The 26335-nt window shown below is 46.3% G+C and overlaps 1 protein-coding gene across 4 annotated transcripts in view; it reads left to right on the top strand.

Annotated features, from left to right (window-relative positions):
• Fndc1 (fibronectin type III domain containing 1) overlaps window positions 1–26335 on the top strand; it is an 81877-nt gene that overhangs the window by 13202 nt on the left and 42340 nt on the right. For 2 of the 4 annotated variants that reach the window (XM_021635734.2, XM_021635732.2), the window contains exons 2-7: window positions 5451–5645; window positions 8882–8968; window positions 9527–9595; window positions 20266–20472; window positions 23856–23954; window positions 25726–25843. In XM_021635734.2, the coding sequence (XP_021491409.1) occupies window positions 5451–5645; window positions 8882–8968; window positions 9527–9595; window positions 20266–20472; window positions 23856–23954; window positions 25726–25843 (775 nt within the window). The remainder of the gene's footprint in view (window positions 1–5450; window positions 5646–8881; window positions 8969–9526; window positions 9596–20265; window positions 20473–23855; window positions 23955–25725; window positions 25844–26335) is intronic. The other 2 variants (XM_021635733.2, XM_060373139.1) reach the window with 2 other exon arrangements.

The following is a 26335-nucleotide window of genomic DNA, read 5'->3' as shown; positions in this document are numbered from 1 at the left end:
ACACACACACACACACACACACACACACACACACACACACACACCTTCCTTTCTCTCATCACCCAATAAAGCAACTATATTTAGAAAAGTAAAACAAAAGCTAGAAGGATTCAGTTATAGCTTTGAATCAGCTTTTCTAAGCATCACCTCTTCGGGGATCCTGCTTTAATTGGTTCATTTTATTGACTGTGCTTTAGACATTGTGTTTCTGTATTCTGAGATATATATAGTTCTCCATGTGGCGGTGCTCAATTATGAAAACCTGTGTTTCCACCTAATGTAGACTGGCCTGGGATTCTGGGATGGTTGTGAGCATCTGTCTCCAGTGCTCATACAACCATTCTCCAGCTACTGCTGACTAAGACACTGAACAGTGAGACAGTGAGGTCAGTCTGCAGCTCACGCAGAGCTGTGGTGCATCTAGAGCAGTTAGACCATGCAGAGACATGCAAGTCATTAGCTTTGCTAGTCGCTAAGCTTGGACAGCATCCCGCGTCCTCCCCACCCTAAGCCCCTCCAGCCAGCCCGCTCTTTAACTCTCATCTCTTGTGGTCTTTCCAAACGGAGCCCTTCTCACAGAGGCCTCTCTGTACCGAAAGGACCAAAGGATGCTGGGAGATTGTCTGGGTCAACAACTACAGGATCTTTCCCGGGGTCAAAGTAGAGGTTGATGACTGGCCATCTGTGGACCTGGCCTGGCCTACTGATGTGTGTGTGTGTGTGTGTGTACGTGCTTTCCTGCACTGTTTTCAAAAAGTGGAATTAATTGCCAAGTAGCATAAATATTGAGATATTTAACCAAAAATTAAGATTTCTGTCTGGGAGCTGGTAAGACAGTTCAGAGGGGTTGTAGGTGCCCACCACAAATCCTGATCACCTGAGTTCAATCCCACATGGCTGGAGGAGAGAACAGACTCCTAGAATTGTCCTCTGACCTTAGCACATGCCCCATGTTTTGTGTGCCTGTCTCCTTCCACACTTGGTTGAAGGGCAGTAAAAGTTGAAATGACTTCTATCTTCTTAGGAAAAGGATCTGTGAGCTTGACAGTCAGGAGCCTCCCCAGGTCTCTTTTGTCAATTAGACTGTGACCCGTCATCCACAGGCTGTCTTTTCCTGTATCTTCCTGGCTCTTGTGGGAATTATGGTTGGAGAACTCGGGGTTGATGTGGTTATCAGCTGCCCTTCCATTCACCCATTGCCAGTGTGTGGTTAAGGATGGATGCCAAGACACATTGGAACAGGAAGGCAAGGAGTAAGCCAGCTGCTTGGCCCTGCCCGCTCTGGACTGGATAGTGTAGACCTTGGCCAGGCTGGCCCCTGAGGACTTGGCTCTGGCTTGGGCTTGAGATTGTGCATTAACACTGGAGATCTTTGAAGGTCTGCACTCAGAAGCTGAGGACTCCCCACACCAAGGACAGTCATGGTAGAGGTACCTTGACTAGTGATGGTTTGATACTGTGACCTCTAACCAAGCTGGCTCCCAGGACCTGCACTTTGACTTTTGAAGCACATAGCCCTCCTGGAATCCTTTTGGATGAGCCTTGAAGTTTGGGACAAAGTAAGCAGACAGTCTGAGCACAAAGTAGCACTCCTAAATGAGCAAGTGGACATCTTGTGGCAGCTGAGACACACAGCGTGGCAATGGGTGGCTACCTGCAAGATGCAGCATCTGGGCTCTTAGTACCTGGCAAAGTGCTCTCAAGTCTAGACAAAGTCTATTGGCATGAGCTACTGGCATGATCTTGCCGTGGCACGGAACTGCCGGAGCCCTGGCTGCCTAGGGTTGGCTGCCGCTTTAGGAGAGGCACCTTCCCATATGTCTTCACTCAAAGACAGCCGGGGATGGGGGAGGTCAGGCAGGTTGCAGACAGGAAATTCTTCTAACTTAACCCGAAATCCCTTCAGCTGTGGCTTAAGCTCACTTCCTCCTTTTCTCATGCCCCTGGAGATGAAAAGCAGCTTATCAGGGTCCTACTACTTGGCTGCCCCTCCCCCACTGAGTTTGTCTGAGTTTGTTCACTAACAGAGCCACACTAGGGTCCTCCCCTTCGAGAAATGGATAGAAAACTGTTTTTTTAAAGGCTGTGTGCTTCAGCCGTCTATAGGGTACTCGAGAGCATGGGCCTGGGGCAGTTCAGCCTTGTGACCTCAACTGTTTGGGAGGGTGAGGAAGGACAGAGGGAAGGTCAAGGCCTGTCTGAGCTATAGAATGAGTTCAAAGCCAGCTCAGGCAATTTAAAGAACCTGTCTGGAAATAAAGTGTTACAAAAAAAAAAAAAAAAAAACAAAAAAAAAAAAACCAAAAACCAAAACAAAACAAAAAAAAAACTATGAATACAACTCAGTGATAGAACACTTGCCTAGCAGTGTAAAGCCTTACATTTGATCCCTGGTGCCACAAATATATTCATATTAAAATAAACAAGTAAACAAGGACCTCTGTGTGGTAGCTTTCTAGCTTTCTAGCTAGATAGCTTCATGCTATCAGAACACTCATTTCTCACCCAGAGCCTGGAAATGAGACTGTAATACCAGAAACCACTTTCTTTTTCCTACTATGTGGCCCTGGCTGTCCTGGAACTCCGTGTGTAGATCAGGCTGGCCTTGAACTCACAGAGATCTGCCTGTCTGTGCCTCCCAAGCGCTGGGATTAAAGGCTTGTACCGTCACCGCCTGGCTCAGAAGCCACTTTCAGGGTGTGGCTTTGTTTCGAACTGATAGATTATAGTCCTAGACCTTCAATACAATCATCAGAAGTAGGTCATACCACCATGTTTCTAGCCCAGGCACAAGCTTCCTGTGACCTGAGTCTGCACAATGGTGAGCCCTTGCTGGAAGGGCTGAGTTCGCTCCACACTGGCTGGGTACCCAGGCACTGATGGGGGAGGGGTCACTGCAGGGCTGGCATGGCCCACGAGGTTCCTCTTGTCAGCCAGTTCTCTTAGTTATCCATGGGTGAGGCTCACGAGGAGGTGCTAGAAATGCTGTCAGTTGTAAATATCAAGGAAATCTAGAAAATGAGAACACTTAATCAGGCCAAATACTCCATTTCTCCAGGCCAGTGTTGGGAGGGAGAGGAGATGGTGTGTCGACCTGATGAGTTTTGAAAAACCTTAAGTTTGGACTGATTCTGGGACTGATTCTGCCTCTGAGACCTGAGTTTAGGTCCCTCCCAAAGCCTTCATGTGCAAACATGACTTCTATTGGTGACATTCTAAGGCCTAGAAAGCTAGTTCTAGAATGCCATTTCTTTGGCTAAGTTTTTGTCACATGAATGTTAATGTCCTCAAGAGAGCACATGAAGGGTCAGTTACAACTCTCTTTCCAGAAAGCAGGGAAGAGGCCTTGGCCAGCTTTGGTTAGAAAATGCATCTTGTATGAAGTCTAACTTACAAGGCTGCTGTGGGTTAAATGAGTCCCCAGAGGTTCCATGCTAAAGGCTTGGTCTCCAGCTCATGGAGGTGTGTGTGTGTGTGTGTGTGTGTGTGTGTGTGTGTGTGTGTGTGATGTAAAGTCTTTAAGAGGTGAGACCTAAAGGGGGACTTTAGGTCATTAGAGTTTTACCCTTGAAGGGGACAGTGGAATCCACCCTCACTCTCTTTGGCTTCCTGGCCACGGTGAGGTGGGCACCTTTGCTACACCATATGATTCTACCACCATGGCTGCCTCAAGGGCAACAGGGACAATCAATCATGGACGGAAACTTCCAGGACCAGGACCAAGAGAAGGCCGTCCTGTTTCTCAGTTGACTCTCTCAGATATTTTATGATGGCAACGAGAGGTTGATTAGCACAGAGGCACAGCAGGGAAGTAACGTAAATGTGTGTAGACGGCTCCTTTCTAGACGACGGTGCTGGACTGTTTTCTGGCTTGAGTGGTCAGGAGGAGCAAGTGTGGCTCCTTTCTCACGCCCAGGAAGTAGCTGACATTCTGTCGCTCTGGTTCGCAGGTGGCTCGCCTGTGTCTCCTCCCTCCTGGAGCTTCGGGATCCCCACGTGTGGAGTTGGGAGGGGTTGACTGTGGGCTGTGGCCAGCACACACCATCTAACATCTTGGTTTTATCCCCAGAATGAACAGGCTCCCTCTAATGCTTCAAAAGGCATCAAATCCATCTTCTTGCCTCATGTGTGACTTCTCCCAAGCCGCTTTCCCCCAGAGGCCGAGGGGCAATGTTCAGAGGGAGGAGGAGGGCTGAACGTTTCTATCATTTGTGTTTGTTCTGTCCAGATGTTTCCCTGGTATCAAACTCACATGCTAACCCACGTGTGTGTTCTCACGAAAATGTTGTCTTCCTTTTCCTCTATGAGACTCCGAGTGCATTTTTCTTAATGTTTTTAAAATTAAGGTTTTTCTTCCTGCCCCCTTAGGTGGTTGTTATTATTATTATTATTATTGTTGTTGTTGTTGTTTTTCTGAGAGTGACTTGAGCTACTGAATAGTCAGTCATCTTATTATCCAAATGAACTGAAAATTTGTTTGGCTGTTGCAATTTCTGTGTGAATATCTAGCACACGTCGCCACAATCTTGTACTACAGTTCCATTATGCAACGAATTGAGAGACTTTTGTCAGGTAAAATGTGATGTATTAGCTTAACAATTTTGAAAATGAAGAAAAATTTAAGACCACATCATTGAAGATGCTATGGTAGTTTAAAAAAAATATTTTTCTGTGTATAAATGTTTTATCTGCATTTCTCCAAGAGCACCAGGCTCATGCAGTGTGATGCCCGAGGAGGCCAGAAGTGCGTGTTGGATCCTTTGGAACCGGAGCAACAGATATTTCTGTACCATGTGGGAACTGGGAACCGACACTGGTCCTCTGCAAGAGCAGCCAGCGTCCTTAAGCACTGAGTCATTCCATTCCCCACCATGGTCCTTCTTAACGTTCTATATTTTTTTTCTTCTGGGAAAATATGGAACAATTTAAAAATTAGATCTATACAGATAAAGTCAGAGTTTTACATCCCATTTAAGTAGGTGATGGCCTTGGTTTGTCTTCTTGGTGGAAGCAAACACCTTGAATATGATGAGTAGCTGTCTTGATTCTGATCCTAACACCTTCTTCTCGGAGAGGTTTTAAGCTTGTCTGACTTAGAATGCAGGACACCAAGAACATGTGTAGTGAGCAAATGCGTCTGAGGATATGTGAAGTTACTCATTTTCCTGTCCTGGCATGTCTGCATAACCAAAGAATGCCAAAGGTTTGTTTTGATTTTCTTCCCGTTTGGTTTAAATTCACCACCCACAGTCATCCGAAATACGGGACCGCGTGTGGGACTGGTGTGTTTGTTTGCTGTCATGCTGTGCAAACATGACTTAACTCGAGTCTTTAGGATCACACAGATCCAATGTCACTTACATTCTTGCTCACACTATCAGAGAGCGTCCGAAAAATCATACTCCCAGCCTGCCGTTGCTGTAAAGTTCACAGTTGTGCTGTTTGTGTAGTTGACCACCCACTGAAGCCAAGGCATGTGAAACTGCTGTCCGCTAAAACGGGCCTGAAGGTCATGTGGGACCCACCCAAAGATGCTACCAGTAGACCCGTGGAGCATTACAACATTGCCTATGGGAAGTCACTGAAAAGTCTTAAGTACATCAAGGTGAATGCGGAGACATACTCCCTCCTTATTGAGGATGTGGGTAAGTGATACGTATTCTTTTTCCCCACTCATGATTAACTGTCCATCAGCATTTGCAGCTGTGTTCTTAGGATAACTGTCTGCAAGAAAGAGTGTGGCTGGCCCAGGCTACCTGAGAGTCTTTGGAAACAGGAAGCCGAGTACTGAGGCTCATCATGAGGCTCTTCTTGGAGGCCTCACCATGAGGCCTTTGGTTTATGAAATACAAAGTTTTACTTTTTGAATGTGCTTTGCAAAACATATCGATCCTTTATTTTATTTTATTTTTGTCTTATAGAAACTTGACTCTGAGATGGTTTAATAGTGTAATATGACCATTTCCCAGTCATAAGCCATTTAACGATTAATTCAGGTGACCCTTGAACAATTTTGTTTGAACTGTGTGGGTCTGCTCATATCTGCATTTTAGTGGGGGAGGGATTAATGACAATTAGAAAAAAAGCTTCCCAAGAACTGCAAATCCTAGTGATATCATGAAGTTGGATATGCCAAACATGCACAAAATACACAGATAACTGTCTACATTATCATCTGCTACTATACTGTAATATACAAATCTGTTCAACTCCAGCATTTCTCAATTCTTACACAAGCAAGCACTTAGAATTCACACACAGCACCCGTCTCAGTTAGTCTTAGCTGTCAATATGACAGCCTAGAGTCATCTGAGAGGAAAAGCCTCAACTGAGACGTTGCCAAGATCATGCTGGCCTGTGGGCGTGCCTACTTGAGGTTGTCTTGAGTATTAATTGATATGAAGACCCAGCCCACTGTGGGCGGTAGCAGCCTTAGGCAGCTGATCCTGGGCCATGTAAAAAAAAGCTAAGTAAGCTTTAGCATGCCCCCCAAAGTGAGCCAGAGCATGGAGCAGCAAACAGCATGTCCCCATGGTTTCTGCTTCAAGCACTTGTTTGAGTTCCCGTCCTGATTTTCCTCAATGATGGACCGTGACCTGGAAGGGTAAGATGGACAAACCCTTTCTAGGTTGTTTGGGTCAGAGTTCTTAGCACAGCAACAGAAAGGATGCTAGAACAGCACCCCTTGTCTTTGAGGGACTTATAAAGAAGGGCTTCAGCATTAACTCATGACTGCCAAAAGCTAGCTCTAATGATGTCAGCCTCCTTCATGTGTGAGCAGTCCATCTCCCTGGCAAATCATGCAACTCATTAAAGCAAAATAAGGGACAAATGTATCTTGTCACTCTGGCTTACCTTTCACTCAATATGTGTGTATGTATATATATTATATACACACACATCTATACATATGATATGGAAATAGGTGTCAGCTGACCCCTTCTGTTATCCACGGGGTTCCAGTTATCAGCAAGCTCTTAGTAGCTAAGATCTTGGGAAGGTAAAGTTATTATCTGCAGATTTTCACCTGCACAGGGGTTGGGGCCCCTAACTCCTCATATGCTCTAGGTCAACTCTATCATGTTCCTGTGCAGGCATGTAGAAGGTCATGCATGTGATCAGCATAACCCTTGCACTCACTGATACTTTATTTTCAGTTGATTCTGGAAACTGGGAACATTTTAAGCCTTGTCCCAGTGTGCCTATCTTAAACGTACAGCTCGGAAGGGAGGGGCATCTGAACCCTGACTTTGAGTTGCTACCTCTGTAGTTTCTTTTCTTCTGCTAAAATTCCTGCCATTATGTTAGGCTACATGAGACACGAGGAAACCACAGAGCCAGCTAAAGAAAACCAATCGTCTTTCCTGCCATGTTGGCACAAATGCTAGTGCACCCCTCTGTATCAGTGGCTGAGTCCCTGGACCTACTCCACTTATTCTTTCTCCACTCTCTGCTGGGTACCACTGCACTCTTTGGGTAACTGAACAGAAAGTGTAGAAAACAGACATAGAGGAAGCCAGCTTCCCTTCCTCTCGTTTCCAGCTAAACACACAGTCCTCTGAAGCAGTGTGGCGCCCACCCCAAGTCCAGCTGTGAGGTTAAGTGTAGATGCTCTCAGACCAAAGGCATGAGCAGGGCCATATTTGCTCAAACCCTGAGTTGTTGTGATTGCTATGGAGAAGATAAACATGCAGCAGAGAGCTAAACAGTGTCCCAAGTAAGTGATGAGTTAACTGGACCAGAGTCAGAGACATGTGGACTCCATTGCTGGAGAATTCAAATGCGCCCAGAGTGAGGAAAGCCTGACAAAGCACAATTCTGTGTTCTGTTGGGACCTGGAATGTTTCCCCACTAGCAGGTTGGGCCAGACCCTTAATGCCACCAGCTCCTGCCACAGACAGACAGGAGTTACATCAAACTTAGCATAGCAGGTGCCCCAGACATTCTCTCCGCTTGAGGACTGAATGAGGGTTTGATTAAAAGAATGCCCCTGATGTTCGGAAATGCCATTATTACTTGCATTTTCAGCTCCCATCTCTCTGACCCTTTATCCCGCCCCATGGCCACTGTCTCTTCAAGGAACACCAACCCCTCCCCCCGCCCCTGCCCCTGCACGCACTTAACTGTCACAAGAAAATAATTCATTCTGAGAAAAATTGATGTTGTTTTGTTTTAGTTTTACAAACTCGTAAGCTCAGGGCGTGTCCGCTCTCTTGCGTTCTCTTAGTTTCCTTTTGGATCCCGACAGCTTCAGGGGCTCAGCCAAGGAGACCTCTATTACTTGCCTTGACCCTCAGACCAAAGTCAAAAAGCAAAGCCTAATTATTTCAAGATTAGCATTTTCAGAATTCCAGGAAATATTTTTCTAATTTTTTTTTGGTTGGAATAGTCAAAAACCATATGCAGACATAGCCTGGGGAACATTTTACTGTGAAAAAGAAAAATTCCACGAAGCTTTATGTAGAGCAATAAAGATTTTATGGGTTTCATTGATATTTTTGTTCTGGATCTTTCCATTTGGAGCTTCCATTTGGGACACTATGTCCAGGTACTAATGTGGTCAGTGAGTTCCTAATTGCTCTGCTGAGTTCACATTACAAACCTCGAAAGTCTTCTCTTGTCAATGGTGTAAGAGTACAGGTTTGTTACGCGTTCCTGCATGTTGTCCTGAATACAGCTGGCATTCTTAGGGCCATGTTTCAGCTGCACGTGGAGGACGTCAGCAATTTCAGTGAACCCAAAGAGAAAGCGACCTCTGAACTTGCCACTGCGTTTGGGTTTTTATATTTGGTTATAACTGGAGTAAGTGAGACAGTTAACGAACGAAGCGCGAGTTTTGGGAGGCTCGAGGCACTGGCTTGATGTGAACCGTGTGTTTCAGAGCCGGGGGTGGTGTACTTTGTGCTGGTTACGGCAGAGAACCACAGCGGAGTGAGCCGCCCGGTGTACAGAGCCGAGAGCCCGCCTGGTAAGTCTGACCTGCAGGCCGTGCACCGATGGTTAAGCTGGGAGGGCCCCCTCTCCTGGCTTCTCCACACCAGTAAAAACACAGAAGTGCTGTGCTGGTGAGATGGATCAGTGGGTAAAGGCGCCTGCCACCGAGCATGGTGACTTGAGCTCGATTCTGGGATGCACAGAGTGGAAGGGCACCGATTCCTGAAAGTTGTCCTCTGAGCCACACACACCACACGTGTGGAATGTAATTTAGAAAGGAAAATTATAATGGTTAAAAGATCCCCACATTGTAGGCTTGTATGGCAAGCTCAAAGAGAGAAAATTAGAATACAGTGTTCGCGTGTGTGTGGTTTTTCTTCCCATTTTGGGAAGAAAACTTTGATGCAGTTTATGAATATCTTGTTTGATATTTGTCAACACAGCTCATATGAAGACCTTAGCTACAAGTAATGGTGTTGTCCCTAAAGCTTAGGTGTGGCGTCTCTCAAACCATTTGACTAAGGATGTACTGAACTTCTGAGAATCCCGCAGACCTTGTTTCTAACTATCCAGTTGCATTTTCCTGATTTAGGAGGTGAATGGATCAAGATTGATGGTTTTGCCATTAAGGGTCCAGGACCATTTAATGAGACCACTACAGGTACTTCCTGCTCACTTGGTTCGTGTCTTCACTGAAGCCACCTCTCCCAAAAGGGCTGTGGCTCTGTCACACACATGTGCTCACAAGCCTTCATCGCGTCCTCATCGCTAAACTAATGCACATGCCGGTGGCCCAGACCGCAGCTGGTGTTGTTTGTGGCTTCCTGTTCTTCCCCGTCCCCGTGTGGGCAGCGCCTGTGCTTACATCTGGAGATGGTCACCTGCTAACAGGCAAATGTGGTGACTGAGATGGTAGGACTGGCCCAGCCAGGAATTTCATAACCTTTTATCTGTGAACAGCGTAATTGACTGAGACCCTTAAAAGCAATGGCCACTGTGTGTCCTCACTTTTCTTGGAATACTCTGGAAAATTTTGTGACGTGCCAGATCCCTGCCTTCCATCTCTGCTCCATATTTGTCTATGTGTGTGCTGCCGTGTGGACATTGGTGTTGTCTGGACATACTGTTTTGCTTACTGAGAGAAGAGTTGCTATTTCTCATGAGCTGTTACTTGAATACATTTAGTTGATGGTAAGAAAAAAATAATGCACAAGAATGCAGTTATTTCTGAATGTGGTTAGGTGATAGCTCAAAGGCAACTGGGCAAAGAACTATGCTTGCTTCCTGTGTGTGTACTGTGTGTTCAAACACGTTGACCTGGTGCCACTGTTCTGAGTAAGGTGAGTACATGGCTGAAATAGGCTTCTCGAATCAGTATTTCTTGTGCAGACAGTTGCATAAGAATGTCTTTCATATAGGAAAAGGGGGTGGAAGAACAAAATGACGAGGGGAAGAAACTGGCTCGGGGGAAGCAGTACACTCTTCCTCAGGTACGCTGGGCTGGAGGTGACTACGGGGTGCTGTAATGGAAACATTCTGTAAACAAGCAGAGATGAGGAGCTGAAATTTGGAAGAATGAACACACAGTTAGTTTGGGGAGTCATTCTACAGTGTGAGAATTGAATTATAGAGAGTAGAGGGGTAGGAGAGGATTGGGAGAGAAAAGAAGAGGGGACCAAACATCAAACTTGGCACTCTCTGGATGTATAGAAAATCCTTTCATCTGAGGGGAGCATGTTCCAAAGGCCAAGCGGAACCTGAAACCACAAATAATACCATGTTCTATTGTGCTTTTCCTTCTATTAGAACTCGGTAACTCAGGTGCAATGAGACTTTAATGCTAACTCTAGTAAGTCAAAAGGTTATAACGGTGCGTTATAAAAGTGATGTGGGTGTGACTGCTCTCTCCCGCCTCCCTTAGAATAGCCAACGGTGCTGTAGATGCTCTCCTCTCTGAGCTGATACAATACCAAGGCGACTGGATGATGTAACACAAACTAGGAGCTGTGGTACTCTTGGTAGGCTACGACATACACGGAGATGGCACTAGAACAGAAGGACCCATATTTAGCCAATTTGACGACTCAGAAGGTTACACCCTCCACGAAGACATTGCTTATATCTTTGGCAGGGTGGCGTGGGATAATGTGAGGGTCCATTCTACGTGGCAGAACAATGTGCACTTTCATTAGGAATTGTTGACTTCTGGAATTTTACGCTTAATTTTTCGGGAATAGCTGTAATTGACCCTGGGAAAGTTAGACTTCGGATGGCGAGGGACCACCACACACCTAAGATAAGGGCAACGTAGGAAAAGATGTTTTTTTCATATATGTTTACACCTGAAAATACACACATTATCGCACATCAATCAGGCACAGACGTTTTACTGACAGGTATGCGTGGTTCGTATTTGAGTATCATAATTGTATTTTAAGTGTTTATTTTGTACTCTTGATCTGACATTAGTTTTAGAACTAGGAACGTTCTTGCTTTTTCATAGACAATCACTTTCTTCTGCCACCATTTATGGGAGTGTGTGAGTGTTTTTGAAGTATCTATGTGGACATGTCTCTTCATGTGTGATGTGGCCTCCCGAGCGTTACAGATTAGGGCTTGAGAGTCAAAAAGTTCATTTTCTAAACTCATTGTTGTTTTTGTACACCATGACATAATCTGCTTCTTTCTGTAGGAGCTTTTGATCTGTGACTACCAAAGCTCTCTGTTAAAATACATGATCTCCATTTGCCATACAGGACGAATAAAAGATACTAGACGAGAGATCCCTAGCTGAACTTGCAGTGTATGATGTAGGCCAGACCTCAAAACACCAAACTAAACAACTCATGTGTATCTATGCATAGAACACAGGCTCTGAAAATCATCAGTGAAAATAATAAGACTTTGCAGGAAATATCCATGACTGATTGACTGATTGACTGATTGACATGTTTTCTAGATCTTTTGCTTTTGAAACTTAAAAAAAAAAAAGCATTCTTATTCAGAGTAATGGTTAAGTGGATGATAATTTGGTCAAACAAAAGAAGCATTCATAATGGTGCAGGTCTTCATTCAGAGGAAAGCATTCACCTTTAAAAATACAAAAATAACTTAGCATCAGCACTAGCATGAGGCCTTGCAGGCACTGGCTGGTCTTTGGACGATGGTGTCTGTGCTGCACCAGTTTGAAATCAGGGGAGAATCCATTCTTTATTCTGCTGAAAACAAGGATTTCAATTCAAATTCCAGAAGTCCTCCTTTTGCTGGCTTAGACCTATCAGATCCAAATAAATATTCTTTACCTAAAAATAGAACTTCAGTTAATCTTTTCCTTCAGTGCCTGTGGTTTTGCAGGCACAGGAACCAGAAGTCTCCAGCATGAGGAAGAAGATGGATGAGGCCTCATCGGCATAAAGTGTACACACTAATGGGAAAGAAAACTGGGAAGCCACTAAGGAACCCACAGTGCACATCAGACGACTAGTGCTGGCTAGAGCTACCACAGATGGGGGCGGGAGGGCTGGCACAACAAAATGCCTTTCCAAGGGTTCTGCAGTGTGACGGCCTAGAGTAGGTATGAGCAGGTTTGAACCCCAAGAATTCTCTGTGTGTGCAGATGGCCTCCTTCGTTTTTTGTTTCTTCACCCAGACTTCCCTCCACCTCACAGGAAAAGGGACACATCTGTAGGTGTACACCCCTTCCTTCTGAAAGGACAGCAGTTGGGTTGGATCAGGCCACACCCTGGTAGCCTCATTTAAACTTGATTACCTTCTTAAGGGCCCTACACCCCAACATAGCTCCATTCCAAAGTTCTGGGGTTAAGACATTAATATGTGAGTTTTGAGAGGATACAGTGAAATAATAACGTATTATGTGTGTGTGGGGAACCTGCATAGTAATCTCGAATAAGAAGATGGAGGAGCCTGGTGATAAGAATGTATATTCAAGCTGAGATAGTAAAGGATGAGCAGAAGGAGGAGGAACAGGAACATTCTACTGAGGCCTAAAAGTTGGACAGGACCTGAGTGACTCTGAGTCTAGTCGCTTATCCAAATACAAAAGGTTTAGACTCAGAATTGATAACTAGCTAAAACTGCAGATCGTGGGCAGTAGCCTTGACTTTTTCCTAGCCCAATCAGGTTTCCTCTGCTCTTCATGGAGAGCCTATCTGCTGAGATGTCAGCCTGTAACCACCTCTCATGATCCCAGGGCTGTGACGCCTTGAGTCTGTTCATTTTCTAGAACACTGGGTGTGTATCCAGTTATTGCAGAATTCTTCATCACTGTCTTAGCTTCCTTGGCAGTGGGTCCAGAGCAATGAGTTCACATAGAGGCAGGCCTTTGGGGTCAGGACTGTGCCATTCCCCAACTTGGATAGTAAACAGCCTACGGTTATTCAGTATTTGTCAAAATTTCATCTTGGAAACCACATTAGATCCTAGTTAATTTTAGCACAGAGTAGGCTCATATCTATTTTTAATAATTTACATGCTTTCCTACAAAGTCAGTCCTCTGTGCTTTTTCCTCAAGCTGTGGAGCTGAATTGGACCCAGAATTGACACTAAGTCTGAGTTGTATTTCATGTTGTCTTTGAACTGTATTTCAGTTATGAAGGTTGTTCATGTTTTCAATAGTTGAACGATAGCTTGGCCTAAGTTGGGTGTGTGGTATGGCCTAGTTCTCTCAGGCCATTGCCACCAGCACTGTGGTCCAGACACTCTAACCCTTTGGTTACAGCCACTGACCACTGTGGCTGCTCCCTATGTCCAGGTACACCAGGGTACATGTCTAATGTCTTTCACACCAGTCATCCATGATAGTGGCCAGCTCTGCCTCCCAGTTTCCAAGTGCTAGATCTTGTCATAGATCTAGAGTTAGGCTAAAGTTGGTCCCTGCTTAAGCTGGAGTTCGGAACTCCTCTGTCTCTTGGTAGGAAATCTTGTTTCTTCTATCTCTCACCGTGAGCTTGCTTCCAGACCTTGTCAGGCCCGAGCTCTGCAGGCCTTTCCCTTTGACAGCATCCTGAGGCCACTGTTGGCTTGCTTCTTCTCTGGTTTAACCCGGACACGCACTCAAAACATCTCCCCTCTTTGAACTGCCTTCGCTGGTCCCACCCGGACCACCCAGCTTCCTGGGACTCCCTCTTTAGCATCTCATAGCTGGACTAGGGGAGAGAAATAAAGAGCTCAGCTGACCTGTGTTGTCTCAACTGTCACAGCTGTCTTTCTCAGTCTGGGCCCTCAGCGCTGGTTCAGCGAGTTTGTCTGTCCTTACACAGTTAGCTTTTTCTCTTCCCAGAGGGCTCCCACAAAAGGTAGCCACTCTCATCAGCTTCTTTCCTGGCTGTGCTGTCTCCCTTCTGCCAGGTGCTTTCGCCTCCTGCTCCCCAGGAGTGACACACCTTATCGTCCTTGGGTGACTGCCATCTTCCTTTCTCTCTGCTTTGGGGGAAGCTGAGTCACCTCTTCTTTTGAAGGCTTCATTCACGCAGTGTCTTTAAACCACAATGAGACCCCAAGGCAAATTTGAGGTTGGGTTTCTCTTTTGAACCTTCCCTCCAGCAGCCTCCCAATGCCTGGCTCAAAAGGCTGACACATACTGTTGCATAAATAATTTGACACTGAAATAACTCAACCACGAAATCATGAAAATTCGGCTTAACCTCTTCTTGCTGTCTTACCTAGTTCATTGCTTTTTTTTTTGTGGTTGAAACAAAATGTCTGAGGCTGGATAAATTATAGAGAAAAGAGGTCTGGTTTGGCTCATGGGGTCTCACCATGGGAGTGGCTGCTTCTAGGCCAGGGCCAGAGTGCCTGAAAGCTGGAGAGACTGAGCTGTGCTTGCTGATGCAGCCTTAATGAATGTTCTAGAAGGACCTCTGTAGTTTAATAAAAGACAACACGTGTTTGGAGGTCAACAAGTGGGGCCATGTCCTGCTCTCTGACCCTGTGTTTACCAAAGGCGTTCCTCTCAAAGTCTGAAAGTAAAAAAAAAAAAAAGTTTGGGACTGTCAGCCTGGAGTATATTATCCAAGATCCTTAAAAAAAATCTGATATTGGTCGGTAAAGAAACATCTCTTCTTATCAAGTTATTCATAACTTGGATTTTATTACAAATTGGGGGACTAGGTAAAGGTAGCAGGCTGAAGGAACCAAGCCCTCATTCAACAAGGCCAGGCCTTTTATTTTCAGGAACACATGCCTTGCTCTCCATTCGACCCCCGGATGAAGCAAATGTAGGAAGACTTCCTTTAAAACCACCTCAGAGAAAACCAAATCAAACCTTGGAATGGAGAAACGGTTTTCCCTAGAATATTTCCCATGGGTCCCTCTAAGCCTCCACAGTCTGGGATCCCATCCCTGTGCTGTCGTAAGGGGCCCAGAGGCATCAGCTCTTGAAGTCAGAAGGGACTACTGCTCTCTTTGCTTTTAGAGGCCCTTGTGAGCGCTCAGAAAGTGTGGCTGGAAATCAACACACTACAGGACAGGAAATCAACACACCATGGCAGCTGTGGGGTCTGAGCCACCCATTAGGAGCACAGAGAGCTGGCTACCCTGAGAATACAGATAAGTTCTTCATATGTGGTAAGGGCAATAAGGTCAGAAATGGGAGCCGGTAGATTGGGCTCCACAAGGGGAACCCTCAGAGCTCTGTTTACAAGTGAGCTGGTGATGTTGCTGTCAGAATCCCATGGATGTTAGCACCCAGCATTGGTCTCCTGGATGTTTAGCTAAGCCACCATCACTGAAGGGGCACAGAAATATTAGGACTGTCTCCTCAGCGAGAGTTCTAGGGAAGGTCTGTGACTCATGAAAACCCAGACATATCCACGCAGGCAGTGGTAGAGCCTCTAGATTCTTGCAGTACTATCAAAAGCGTCTCTACTGACCTGCGCAGACTCCTCCTCTGCCGATGCACTGCGGTTTGTGGGTAACTTGGCAGCTTGCAGCACAGCGGGGCCTCGGTCCCACATAGTGAAAGAGGTGCCGGTGACAGAGCTGCTGATGGTCGACTCTGGTGGGGCCAATAACAAAGCCACCCTAGCCGCGATATATGGAGTCAGCCAAACTGAGGCCCCCAGGGACCAGAGTCCACAGGATATGACCAGGAATCAGCAAAGGCATGAGAAAAACTGCACACCTCCAATGGGGGGGGGTCCCCTCTCAATGATCAGGCACTAAAAACGGCTGTTTGCAATTGTAAAGCAAATGGCAGCATTCAGTGACGTGGTCTACAAAACTCAAATGCAATCTTGAGAATTTTGAGGTTAAAATCGATTGTGCATATACCCAGCACCACTCCAGGCTTTGGGGGAACTGAGGTAAATTTCTTTGCTGTCTTGTGAAAACCTTGAGGAAGAAGTGTTTAAGTGATGAAGTGCTGCTCCCTGAGTGATGCTGGGGTAGTGCAAGGGGTTTGCCTTGCCTCTGACTGACAGCTTGCTGGATTTCAAAAGCCAACTCTAGGGTTCAGATTCTGGTAGCTTGGCATCGTCCTGTGGGGTCCTTCTCATTACAGCATGAGTTTCTGCCCTCATGACGGGCAGGCTTCTGGTAGCTTCCTTACTTGAGGACACCCTGGAAGCAGGAAGGCAGGGCCTCTGACATTTTCCACAGGCCCAGTGACCTGGGACTGAAGGGCCGTGTGTGGGTGTTTGAAGTTAGTTTTATGTCCTTTGTGAAGGCTCTTTGGAGCCTGGAGAATGTCAAGGTTCTTCTCTCTCCTTTTTTCTCCCTTTCATACGTTTTGTTTTTGAGACTTCTCCTCCTTCACTTCTGCAAATGCTTTCCTGACTCCAGGCACTGGCCAAGCACTGTTCTGGTGTCTTTGAGGGTGGCAGGGTGTCTGGGTGCTGTCTTTCTCTACTTTGGGTTCTGAGTGATTCCTCGGACAAGTCAGCCAATGGATCCCTGTTGCTCAGAGCATTCACGAGGCACCGTGGTCTTCTCCCAGAGTGGCTGCTGTGGTGTACTAGGAATGCTCACAGTGCGGCCACCAGGAGGGTCTGAGTAGGCACCGAGGCACAGCGAGCTAGGACTACAGATCCAACAGCAGGGTCCTACTTCCTGCTAGTGCCCGTTGTCACCCAGCTCTGCAACGTTCCCCCAACCTCTGCCTCTCAGTCTCTTCGTCTGTTGTTAGAGGGATGCATTCCTGGTGAGCTATGGTCCAATAGATTCATTCCAAAATAAAGAAATTGAGAGTCCTCCTTTGTTATTATTAATTGATTGGTCTTATTTAAGTACCTCCCCAAAACTCATTTAGTAAAGAATTAAAAGTATTGAAGTCGCTCATTGGAGCAGGCACAGGCATCACAATGTGCTCATTGGAGCAGGCACAGGCATCACAATGTTCTGTGTACGTGAGCCTAGCCCTCGAGATTACATCACTTAGTGATGTCATAGTTACCCTAGTGTATGCGAGCACGGCATGTAGCAGGCACACAATGGAATCACCTGACAACACATTTCCAAGAGTGCGTTTCTGCCTTTAGCAACTCACCACTGTATTGTAAACACTATGTGTGTTGAAGAGGTTAGGGAATCCATTCAGAAAGGGTTCAGGGGGCTGGGTCTGAATTTTCCCAGGAAAAGTGGGTTCATGATGAACGTAAGCTGGTGATGCAATTGTTGTAGCCAAAGCTATCCCAGAGCTTGTTGTATAGCCCAGGCTAGCTGGGGTTACAGACATAAAAAAGAAAATTTGACATGTGCTGACTTACAAATCATGAGGAACAGCCCAGTCCCGCCTGGCTTCCTGGTCTACAGCCACATGCTGTTTGTTTCATTCTATGCCTGGCAGGGAACAGTGTGTAACTGTCACAGGTCTTCTATGACTGGCCAGCTCTACCTATGGCTTACGTGGTTTGGTTGCACTAAGACTCATGGGGGGAGGGTGTTGGGCAGAGTATGTCCTGCTAATTTTGAAATAAATACACTCTGCTGTGTGGGTGTGAGCCAGACTGCTCTTGGCAGTTGTGACTTCCTGTCTTTAAGATAAAGGAGCTACAGAATTTATTAGAAGAAGTCAGTGTGCTTTTAAGAGGCGACTGCACACACAGCTCGGAGGGACGACTTAAATAATTCAATTGCAGATGAATCCTAACCATGTGCAATGCATGTATGCACGATGCCCGGATCTGCTTTAAGGGAGGCTCCCTGGGCGATCTGCAGGAAGTAGCTGACGGGATGCAGATACGGAACGTTAAAGAAAGGGAAGTTTCCAGGTGCTTGAAAATCAAAGCCGGGAAAGAGAAGGAACTGTGTTGAAGGGGTGGGCTCTCTCTCTCTCTCTACTTTGTGGCTTTTACCCACACTACCATTGTCCCGGGAATAGCCTCTCACCCAAGCCCTTCCCTTCTGCATGGGCAGACAGCAGTTCGGCTTGTTTAGGGTAAGCTGTACGGAGCCTGTCTAGACCCAAACTCTTGTTTCACGCTCATTAGCATGAGAGACTCGGTGGCTGGTGGGAGGGTGCGTAGTATGAGTTTAAACAGAGAGAGTACTTGGGATAATCCCTAATTGGCGCTAATGATAGTGAATAAAGTCTCTGTGACTTTATCTGCTTTGTCTCAGATTTTTTTTAACACCTCTGAATCCGTCTTCATGCCTCACTCTGAGGCCACTATATGAACACCCAGGATGGAGATAGGAGAGGTGTGCCCTCCCCCCACTTCAGAGTTCTATCTAATGTAGGTCATTGTGATGGGTTATCAGCTGTTCTATGGTCCTGAACCCCTTCTAGGGCCCCAGTAAGAAGATTGGTCATTGATGGTGGCAGGAACCATGCAGTACGCTGGGACGGCTGTTGTCTCTGCCATGGGGTGGTGTGGCTAATGTTTGACAGGACCACTGTGCATAGAGTTCCAGGACGCACACCAGAGCCAACAGACTTGCGTTTGCTGTCCTGGAAACCTCATTCTTTCCTCTTGTTGACCCCATCACTATAGAATTCTAAGGCTCTTTGGCTTATCACTGTTCAGCATTTCACTAATGAAGGCAGGTGTTGCCAAATGACAGTCTGTCTGTCCAGAGAAGAAACCTAAAGCTACTCTCAAGGACAGAACAGGGGACACCAGTTACTTGACTGGAAGGATGCAGGGATGGGAAACAAGTGCAGGCTGAGAATGTGGTCCTATGCAGCAGCCAGTGCCTGTCTTGAACTCACAAAGGACCCATGCCCATTGCATTTTGCTGCATCACTTTGTTGGAGAACAAAAAGTTTAAATTTTTGCATATTGGGGAAAACTTTTGTTACACCATATAAACTGCTCTCAGGTGCCTTAAAGGGGTGTCCAGTGGCTCATTAAGCAGCTCAAGGCACCCCACAAAAGGATGGTCCTTTCCTTAGATGTACAACATTGGCGATAACTCATTCCAGAGTAACTGAGATGGCTCTTCATGTGTGTCGGTGAAGCTCACGCCAACTCATGGCATTAGTTTTCATCTATTATCTGAGCTTCGAATTTCTAGTCTGAAAGAATTAGTCAGAATCGGTGCTGGAGCTAATGTAGACGGCAGAGAAAGGATGCTTGGAAGCATCTGCTTTTTATAATTCGAGAGATGCTCTTTTGCTCAGCAGCATCCTCAAGAGAGGGCTATTAGAAATGGACAAGCATGGTGGTCACGTGATTCAGAAACCCTTGTCCTGCAACATATGAGTTCCTACTTAAAAAAAAATCTAAACACTAACCAGTGTCCCCAGGACACACTTTGAGAAAGTTAACAATGGTCACATTTCAAGTCAGTGCAGGATTTTTGGAAACCAGTTTGAAAGCCAGAGAGACCCTGAGGGTAGTGGCAATGATGGGAAATAACCAAGATTTGTCTGGGAGCAAAACTTGGGGGTGGGAATAGAGACTCCAACTTGAAATAGCTTAGCCTTTAGCTCATTAAAACGAGGAAAGCCGTCCTTTCAACACCACAGAGGAAGAGCCTTCTGGGGCCCAGTTATAAATAGCACCTACTGACTCTGCAATATTTTAATATTTACCTTCAGCCCTCGCCAGAGAGAATATAGCCCGTCTAGCCTAAAGGGGGATGAAAGGAAGTAGATGAAAAGTGACATTATAAAGCTTCCAAGATCTGTGGCTGGCAGCCCTACGCATGGAATGTTTTCATTTTAAGTTCACTGAGACTTCTTGGCATGAAGTGCAAGGCCATGTGGTCCGGTCTACCCTAGAAATTAACAGAGCAGGGTACCAAAAAGCAAGTGTTGTAAGCCCAGTGATTAATTGATGAGGTTCAGTGTGAGCAGAGATTTTTGCATAGCATGATGGAAACTCCATGCAGCGCAGCCTTTAATCATTTCTATGTCGTGTCCCTTTTAAGAAAAGGAAGTGCCCAACAAGCCCTTGAGGATGCGCGTCCGAGCCTCAGATGACAGACTGTCCGTTGCATGGAAGGCACCACGCCTATCTGGGGCCAAGAGTCCTCGCAGATCTCGGGGTTTTCTCCTGGGCTATGGGGAAAGTGGCCGGAAGATGAATTATGTCCCTCTGACCAGAGATGAGAGATCGCATGAAATTAAAAAGCTCGGTGAGTTTGAAATGATCTTCTAGACCATGCTTCCATCACCTCCCTATCTAGGCCCTCACTCAAAACAGAACGCTGTCTAGCTGGGAGGTGCATTTCCCCGCTGTGATGACTCTTCAAGGTAAAGCTCTGCCTTAGCTACTTTCCCCTTCCCTGTGACAAAACACCCTACGAGAGCAACTTTCAGAAGGAAGGGGTGGTTTGGGATTACAGTGGACGGGATGGGGCCAACAGAGGGGAAGGCGTGGTGGCTGGAGGCTCTATGGTAGTGGGAGTGTGTTCCTGGGACTTCTCAGATCTTGGCAGAAAAAGAAGCAGAGTGAACTGGAAATAGCTATAAAACTCCCAAGGCTGGCCTTTGGTGATGTGCTTTCTCCAGCAAGCCTTATCTTGTGAAGGTCCCCCCACCTTCCACAGAGCCCCCAGCATGGGGCCAAGTACAGAAACCCACAGGAGACATTTCTTACTCAAAGCACAGCATTTCTTTGTCCCATCCTGTCTTGGCCCCCATCATACTAACTTTTATTCAGTGGCAGGACCATACTGTCTTGTAAGTGGTTTCTATACACAGATGCTTTGAGCCATGGCACATTTCTAGATGAGAAGTATTGTGGGGAGGTATTTTCCCCTTTATGGTCCTGTTTTCAGAGCAAAGGCAGCATTAGCTATGCAATCCTGATGGGCACATTCGCTGGCATCAGGAGGGACTGTGTGGTCCCAACTTAAATAGACCTGAACCTTTATTGGCAAGCTAGACTGGGACACAAACCATGTCTTGAAGAGATGCTGGTAGCCCTTGAGGAATTGTCTATGGCCACATCACTCTTGTCCTTGCCCTTGGCCCTAATCTACCCAATAAACTGATGCATAGCTGGGTCCCTTTACAAACCCTCCTTGGGGAGGTTAGGCTATAGAGACTCAAGGTCCAGGGTCCCTGGCGGCAGCACATCTATCTTGTGCTATAAGTTGGAAGACCCTGGGTGCACTCCCTGCCACCTGCTCTTTTACTCGTGATAAGTATTTTGGTCCCCGTGGTTCATACTTCTTTTATATCCTAATGGGTAAAGACTCAATCAAGGCAGAGGCTTCATGGGCCTACTCAGAAGATTCTAGTAAAACATCTGTTCTCTTCACTCAAGCACTAATCAGGTGCCTCTTAGTGTTCTTGCAAACTTGATGGTATAGATAGTTAAGGTGAAGGCTCACGTCACTCAGGGGCAAGGAGGCTGGAAGTGGTGATTGGCATTGCTGGGGACAGAAGCTGGGGTGGGGAGGGGCAAAAGAGGCACCCACAGGCCTGTGGGTGGCATGTAAGAGTGTAACACAGGGAAAGAAGTACCGTACCGCTTGCTTGCTTGGCATCTCTGTCATGAAAGGTAAGTTCTTTTCCAAGGTAGGTGAGGAGCATGTAGATAATAAGAAGTGAGAGTGGAGTCAGAGCATGAAGGAGAAAAAGAGATTCATCGCTATGCCACGATGGCCAGTGATTTGAACTCAGGGAATGGCCCTGCGTGAGAGCAGTGTCAGGGAGACAGCTCTGGGAAGAAGGCCTCGTGGCCTGCACTGCTGGTTTACTCAGAGAACATAAAGGCAAAGTGTACATCCTTACAGAGCCTAGGCAGACAGTCCTACAAGTCCCTAGGACTTGGCTCCCAGGACCACGCTGCAGGGTGAGCAGCTCAGATTTGAACTGGCAAAGACCCTGGGCAAATGACTGCATCCCTCTTTCTGAAGTATCCCAGAAGTCTCTAGTTTTATCGGATGCCATGTTCAGCCAGAAGAGTGTCTGTTAAGCCTCTTGACAGGATGTTCCCAGCACGAGACAACTATGTGGTATCCTTTGTATCTACGTGGTCCCCACAAGAAGGCACATGCCCTCTGAAGCACAAAAGGACCCTGAGCCATCAAAACCCAGGCTCCAGCAAGAAGACACCAACCACCTCTGTTCTCCAGTGACACAGAAATGTCAAAAGAGCCAAGGAAACAGAAGGAGAATTCAGGCTGAGTGTCTCTTGGGAAGAGCAGATGTGGGAAAAAAGAGAGCACGGAATAATCTGGGATCACTTCAGTCCCTCATTCCTGAGCTGTCCCTTTGCCGCTGGGTGGTTTCATAGGCGTGTTGTGCAGCCCTTTGATGAGACGGACCAAACTCTACCCAGCTATCCAGCCAGAGAGTAGAGACACTTTGCAAGTCTGATGCCGTGGAGAGTGTTTCATTTACGGGTCACACCCAGAGCAATCACTAACGTTTGCCGTTGCCCTGCCCTTCGTGGCTGGGCCGCTAGTTTCTCATCTCTTCACTAGCACGCCTCTGCTCACCTAAGATGACATGATCTTGCCTTTTTTGCTGCCTAAACTTGAGCAAATTTGGGTCCAAGGAATACATGAGCTCTGGACTCGGTACAACCACACTGGGGCAGGCCCCTCTCAGACTTCTTCTATAATGTGTTATCTTTGGAATTGCTATTTCATCAACAGATCTGGGCTTCCCACAGTGGGTGCCTATGAAGAGAAGACCCAAACAGAAGCTTGCTTCAGAACAGGGATTGGGGTGAGGGTAAAGTGAATTCTTTGGGGTCTGCTGTGCCTTTGGGATTTATTCTGCTTAGGACCTTAACACTGTTTACCACAGAGATGGCACTGCCCATGGGCTACCTTGGGAAGTGGGCATACGCTGAGGAACCTTAGAGAGGTTGGCTTGAAGTCCCATCAGCAATGAATCCCACCCCTAGCCAATCATTAAGCACATTTTACCAGTGGTCTCTGAGTCAGTGAAATCCCCAGGAAATGCAGTATTGCTGAAGCAATAGTTGAAGTGGCAGGGCCTCAGGACTACAAGAAGAGATGGCAAGGTCAGACTCCAGGTAGAAGTGGCAAATGGTGGAGGACACGGAAGTCAGAAGACCTTCAGCAAGATGCCAGAGGGGAGACACGTGAGAAGTGGGAAGCAATGCCTGGTGTGTGCAGAGTGCCCAGGGATCATTGGGTAGTGATGCCTGGTGTCCAGAATAACAAAGGCACAGAGAGAAGTGTGTGCCCAGGGCTGGATGCTCTCTTTTGTATCTCTGTGACGGCTGCCTAGGGCCCTGTCCCTTCCTCAGGTGAAGCTGTTGAGAGCCTGGGCCTTGAAGTTACACAGAGCTGGTTGCAAGACCCAATTTACTCTAGGGCTTTGGCAGACAGCTCACCCCTCCAAGCCTGTCCTTACCCATGAAACAAAGACAGTGGTAGGGGCCTCTTCGCAGAGCATGACTAAATGAAGACTTACGTGTGAATGCTTAGCAGAGTTGGGGCAGGGACAGGGGAGGGAAGGGGTGTTTTCTGTAGGGAGCATAGGCTCCTAGGGAACGAGGACACTGTCCCATGTCCTGCTCTTTGGTCCACAGCCTCTGAGTCGGTGTATGTGGTCTCCCTACAGTCCACGAACTCGCAAGGGCAGAGTCAGCCCGTGTATAGGGCTGCCCTCACAAAGCGCAAGAATGCAGGTATGTTTCCAGGGATGCCATTGGCGAAACGGTGGTCTGGTTGAATGCTGTTTCCACATGATGCTGGCTGTGATGAGAGGGCGGGATTGGTGAATTTCAAAGGAAATGAAAAAAACTACAGGGTAGAGGGTTGTAGGTGCAAACATGTTTCTTTCATGTGAAGAGACAGGAGAATTTTTTTAATAAAGCGCATTTCACTGGGGATTATGGATAGCTTTCTAGTACAGTTGCTTTGCACTGCTAGAGAGAGCGAGGCATCATTCCATGGAAAGACATGGACTGGTCCATCTGTTAGTTGTCCCCACTGAGACACTGAACAAAGCAGGGGAAACAGTAGGTGTGTTGGGACAGCATGGAGACATACACACCATTTCAGCTCACTTTAGGCAGAAGTGATGGCATTGAGATTAGTATGAAAATACATAACTATGGTTCACCAATAGCCCAATCATTGTGCACTTATTGAAGTGTATTTTTTCCTCACATATATTTTCTGGCCATGAACCTCAATTTAGGGTGTTCTAGTTCCTTTCTGTTGCTGTGATAAACCAAAATCAGCTTAGGAGAGGAAAGGGTTTATGTCTTCTTATACTTCAGGTCACACTCATTTGTTGAGGGAAGTTGGGGGCAGGCATTGTCACAGAAACTAAAGCAGAATGCTGCTCCTGCTTTACCTGGTGGCTTCGTGCTCAGGTAGCTTTCTTATACAGCCCGGGCTGGCCTCACTAAGGAGGTGTCACCTACAGTGGCCTGAGGTTGGGCTGGGCCCTCCCACATCAATCAACAATCAAGATAGTGTCTTATGAACATGACCACAGGCCAATCTGACTGGGGCAGTTTGTCAGTGCAGGCTCTCCCTTCCAGGTAACTCTAGGTTGTGGAGGTTGACAATAAAAGCTCAGCAGGACGGGAGGAAATCCTGTCACAACCTTTTAGTGAGGTCACAGTGTGTAAAGCGGGTCTTACTATGCTTTTCCACATTGCATAGAGATTCTCCCCCAAAGCTGTTTCATTTCTTTCATTGATTTCTACCATAGAAAACTGATGGATTTTTCTAACAGTCTATACCAACTTCCTCCACTCAAGTAAAATCTGTATTCTTTTGGAAAAAAAAAAAGCCCATCCAAAAAAAAAAAAAACAAAACAAAACGAAGAGACTTACAGGCAAAGTTAAGGATGCTTTGTGAATTTTAGAGACCAAATTAAGATGGTGAGCTTTGTGGCTATATATTTTGGTTACAAAAATAAATCTCAATAAGAAACTGGCAAACTCAACTCTACCTTATATTCAGATGCAACGTTTAACCTGCCATGCAACCACATACTCTAACATATGAAGGACATTGACTCCCATGAGACTCATAACCATCGTTAAAAAGCAGAATTTTTACTTTTCATCACAATCTCTAAGGAATAACAGAGTGAACTTTTCTCCCTGCCCCCATATGTGTGCGCTCATGAAAGTTTTATTATTTCTGAGAAATTTGCAGTTCATAATGAGCAAACACAGTTTCTTGCAGCACTTTTCACCAAGGTGTAGCACACCCCTTATACTCTTCTGCGTGTTGAGGTGGAGTACTTGCTTCTCAGTCTGTAGTTAGGAAACACAGGAGTGGAGATTTTCCCCTTTTATACAGACAGTAATCACTTTTTCTATTTATCTCGTCTTACCTCAGTTAAGCATGTGCAACTAAGAGTTAGGCTTGGCCAGAGGCGGTCAGTACAGGGCCTAAGTTAAGAGGAACCCTTTGTGTGCCCACTATCATTGCAGAAGCAGATGAACTGGATGTACCCGAAGACATCAGTGTCCGGGTTATGTCACCTCAGTCCGTACTTGTGACCTGGGTAGATCCTCTTGTGGAAAAACAGAAGAGAGTTGTTGCATCAAGGTACACATGCTCATCATTTCTTATCTGTATGAATGGCCTTAAGATGAATTCAGTGGTTTTCTTTTTTAATCTTGTAAAGACTGACTTATTGAACCTTTTCTCCATGAATATCTTTGCTTGCATGTATGTATATGTACCGTGTGCATGATTGGTGCCCACAGAGGCAAAGAGGGTGTCAGAGCTTCTGGAACTGGAATTGCAAATGATTGTGAGCCACCGAGTGGGTGCTTGGAACCGAACCTGGGTCCTGTGGAAGAGCCCAGACCCATGGACCCATCTCTTCAGCCTGATTCTATTTTCTTTATAGTGTGTGTGTGTGTGTGTGTGTGTGTGTGTGTGTACCCCTCTTTTGGTCTTGATGGTCCAGTACTCTGTGGCAATCAGTTTCCTGCAAATTGAATAGGGCCTGGAGTATAATTCATGGGTCAGGACCTCAGATCTCACCTGCTCCACTTTGTCTTACATGTAGAAATTTCCGATTTTTGTTTTTCC

The sequence above is a fragment of the Meriones unguiculatus genome, chromosome 20 (genome assembly GCF_030254825.1).
Source record: "Meriones unguiculatus strain TT.TT164.6M chromosome 20, Bangor_MerUng_6.1, whole genome shotgun sequence".
Classification (NCBI taxonomy): Eukaryota; Metazoa; Chordata; class Mammalia; order Rodentia; family Muridae; genus Meriones; species Meriones unguiculatus.
The sequence above is the reverse complement of the archived record's forward strand: the minus strand, read 5'-3'. Positions and strand labels throughout refer to the sequence as shown.